This window comes from Alnus glutinosa, chromosome 8 (assembly GCF_958979055.1).
Source record: "Alnus glutinosa chromosome 8, dhAlnGlut1.1, whole genome shotgun sequence".
Lineage (NCBI taxonomy): Eukaryota > Viridiplantae > Streptophyta > Magnoliopsida > Fagales > Betulaceae > Alnus > Alnus glutinosa.
In genome coordinates, this window is record NC_084893.1 from 16216588 (window position 1) to 16220377 (window position 3790).

General features: G+C 39.2%; 1 protein-coding gene across 1 annotated transcript; it reads left to right on the forward strand.

Annotated features, from left to right (window-relative positions):
- Positions 1 to 1504: 1504 nt before the first annotated feature.
- LOC133876162 (uncharacterized) lies at positions 1505 to 3400 on the forward strand. The gene is made up of 4 exons (XM_062314447.1): positions 1505 to 1603; positions 2160 to 2399; positions 2484 to 2649; positions 2739 to 3400. Exons 1-4 carry the CDS (start codon positions 1505 to 1507, stop codon positions 3398 to 3400), a joined length of 1167 nt encoding a protein of 388 aa, XP_062170431.1.
- Positions 3401 to 3790: the final 390 nt, after the last annotated feature.

A 3790-nucleotide genomic window follows, 5' to 3' on the forward strand; every position in this document is an offset into this window, starting at 1 on the left:
GCTTAGGGGTCTATTTATAGGGAGCACACAAGTCCTAGAGGCCTTTAGAATCCCAGAAAAATTGTCTCTTGAGTCTTCTTGTCCAAGTAGGAGATTGAAACTTCAATCCAAGTAGGAAAAGAATTCCAAATTCGTCCAGAATTGCGGTCTTTTATTGCGGGGCGATTTTGGCATAGTAAACATCTGAATTTAGAAAAAGATATTTCTGAAATATTTGTTTTAGTTTTTATTAGCTTTCCAACGCCACCAATTTTGTTGCAATCAGATATTTGAAGAAAAAGTTATGATCTAAACACTGAGACATATGCAGAATCCAAATTTGAATCCAATCCGATTTTGACTCTTAGTGGAGAAATTCCGATTTAATCCTTCTCTTGATTTGATTAAACTTAACCACATCATATAGGTATTCTATTATGATTGGTTAAGCTTAAACATATCTTCTAGATCTTCTCAAAGTGTGCTTTAAGCCCAAAATCAATGGAATTAATTGCATCTTTATTAAAAATCTGAAAATAATAAAATAATATAAAATTAAACAAATAATAATGCTAAGGAATTAACATATATAAGTTAAAGGGCTTGAATGTGCAACATTCGACGCTTATCAGAAACTCCATTTTTCCATCTCCATCATCCTCAACGGCCGGATCCTTCTTCTTCTCTCAAACTCTGCATCATTTCTCTCAAGCTTTGATCTCTCTCAATGTGTGTGTAAGACGAGGTGATGGAGAAAAGGGGAAGAGGAGGGCAACATGCGGAATGGAGGAGAAGAGGGGAAGAAAGAAGAAAGAAAATGAAAAGGAAGAGGAAAAGGAACGTGCGTGAGGGGAAAGAGAAAGAAAAGAAGAAAAGAATGAGGGATAGGGTGACACATGTCACCATGTGGGTGGTTAGGTGGAGATAATGTTATCTCCACCTAGCCAACCGTGTGCTGACACGTGGCAAGGGGAATCTACTTTTATTTTTTAAAGCCCCCAGCTTTTATAAATCATTGCAGGACTCAACTAATTTAAAGATCCTATCTTTTGACAATTAATATTTAACCCTACATTTAATCTAACCATATTTCATCAATACAATTAATTATTAATTTCATTAGGACACATTATTATTCTAACTCTATTATTTTATCTTAGATTTATTTTATTTCTATAATACAAGTATTATCACCTAGAACATAATTATTAGTCCCATCTATTTAATAAATAAAATTTATTAATTGTTAAATGTCCTATTTATTTTCTTGATCTTTACACCACTTCATGTTGTTCCTAAGTGGCAGCTTATTCAGTGCTTCTATGATGGCTTAATTGAGCCTCATAGACAAATGGTAGATTCCTCGTGTGGAGGTACCTTTAGGTTGAAGAATAAGGAAGATTCGTGGACCCTTTTTGATAATCTTGCTGAGAACTATTTGCACCATTCATCATCCGGTCGTAGGACACCTACGTCTAAGAACCAAAAAAGTGAGATCATTTTTTAAGTAAGCCATCCCTTAGACATGACTACTAAGGTGGATGCCTTAATAAGGAAATTTGATCAGATTATGGCCGCTGGTTTTGTGCGTACAACCGCCCCTCACATAGCTACTCCACAAGAAGTATGTTCATTCTACTCAAATCCATCACATCAGGCATAAGATTGTCCCATCATAGGACAATTTTCTGAAGTTCCTCCTGAGCAAGTGAATGCAGCCTTCTCCAGGCCAGTTAATGATCCGTATTCTAATTCATATAACCCCTGATGGAGAAATCGTTTGAATTTCTCATGGCGAGCTTAAGCTCCAGGGAATTCAGGATCTTCTTTAAGAGTGCATAATCAGGCACACCCATTGCCTCCTAATCAATCCTATAACCAATCCTCTGATTATCGGCCCCCTCAATATCAGTACTAGTCAGCTCCTCCTCCTCCTCCTAAGAATTCTGATTTTGAGGAGAAAGTATTGATTGCACTTGGAAATTCGGAAGCGAACACTCAAAATGTTGAATTCTCATTCCCAATCAATTGCCAAGTTAGAAGGTCAAGTTGGACAGCTGGCAAATGCACTTAACCAGAGAAGAGAAGGAAAACTTCCCTCCCAACCAGTAGCCAACCCTAAGGGACAATATATGGTCGATGGGAATGCTTTCGGAAGCGGAACCCATGAACAAGTCTAGGCGGTTACAACATTGAGGAGTGGAAAGACAGTTGATAATAAGGTTGGACTAAGAGCCACTGAAGAGGATGAACCCCTGCCAAATCCAAGTTGGCCCCTTAAAAATCCTAATGAGAAGTTGAAGACTACTCTTGAGACACCTTATGAGACTAGATCTCCATTCCCTGAACGTTTCAAGGAGTCTCCTTGTGCTGGAAAGCAAGGAGAAAAGTTTCAAAAGATGATGGATATTTTTAAACAGGTACAAATCAATATCCCCATCATCGATGCTATCCAACAGATCCCATCTTATGCTAAATTTTTAAAAGATTTATGTACCCAAAAGTGGAATATGAGGAAGCGTAGTCCAGAGAAAATTCTTCTAACCGAGCAAGTGAGTTCATTGATCCAACAGATCGTTGCTCCCAAAATCAAAGACCCTGGTGCTCCTACTATTTCATGTATCATTGGAGACCATGCCATTGAGAAGGCCCTCCTTGATTTAGGCCCAGGTGTTAATTTGTTACCCTACTCGGTCTATGTCCAACTAGGATTAGGAGAATTAAAACCCACAATGGTTGTCTTCGTGATGTCATTGAAGATGTTACTATTAGAGTGGACAAGTTCTACTTCCCAGTAAACTTCATTGTTCTTGATACAGAACCTGTCCCAGATCCCACAAAGCCTATCCCTGTCATCCTGGGACGTCCTTTCTTAGCTACAGCTAACGCATGCATAAATTGCAGGACTGGAGAGATGAAGGTAATCTTTGCGGACATGAAAGTAAGGCTTAACATTTTTAATGCCTTTCAGCATCCGTCGGATACAAGTGAGTGTTTCTTATTAGACATGATTGAAGACGCTGTTGAAGACACACTACCCCACCTTTTGATGAAAGATCCGTTAGAGGCTTGCTTGACGCATTTTGATTTTGAAGACTTCAACACGGAGCATTATGTTGACGAGGTTAATTCCTTGCTTGACACTGCGGCTGCAATAGATGTTCCTCCTTGGAGATTACCAAATGAGTCTTTACCTAGTACGTTGGGCATTCCTCATATTCCTTCCCCTATTTCTCCACCAAAACTTGAGTTAAAACAGCTTCCTACAACGCTCAAGTATGCTTTCTTAGGTTCTAATGAGACTCTCCCAGTCATCATTGCGTCTGATTTGCAAGATGCCCAAGAGAGCAATTTACTGGAGGTTCTTAAGGAACACAAAGAGGCTATTTGGTTGGAGTGTAGGCGATTTGAAAGGGATTGACCCCTCATTTTGCATGCACCGCATTCATTTGGAAGATAATGTTAAGCCTTCTTGTGAGGCACAACGGAGAATAAATCCCAACATGAAGGACATGGTTATGAAAGAGGTGGTTAAATTGTTGGATACGGGTATCATTTACTCCATCTCGGATAGTACATGGGTAAGTCCCATACAAGTGGTACCCAAGAAATCTAGTATCACCGTGGTTGAGAATTCATCTGGTGACCTAATTCCGCAACGCACGACCACTGGATGGCGTGTATGCATAGATTATTGGAAACTCAACTCCACAACTAGGAAGGATCATTTCCCACTGCCTTTTATTGATCAAATCCTAGAACATCTTACTGGCCAAAGTTATTACTGCTTCCTGGATGGTTATTCAGGATA

What these genes read in the sequence shown, in the direction of transcription:
- LOC133876162 (XM_062314447.1), top strand. Translation starts at nt 1,505, where the DNA reads ATGACTACTAAGGTGGATGCCTTAATAAGGAAATTTGATCAGATTATG. An exon ending in ACATAGCTACTCCACAAGAA is followed by an intron (nt 1,604 to 2,159) that starts GTATGTTCATTC and finishes GAACAAGTCTAG; the next exon opens with GCGGTTACAACATTGAGGAG. An exon ending in CCTCCTTGATTTAGGCCCAG is followed by an intron (nt 2,650 to 2,738) that starts GTGTTAATTTGT and finishes ATGTCATTGAAG; the next exon opens with ATGTTACTATTAGAGTGGAC.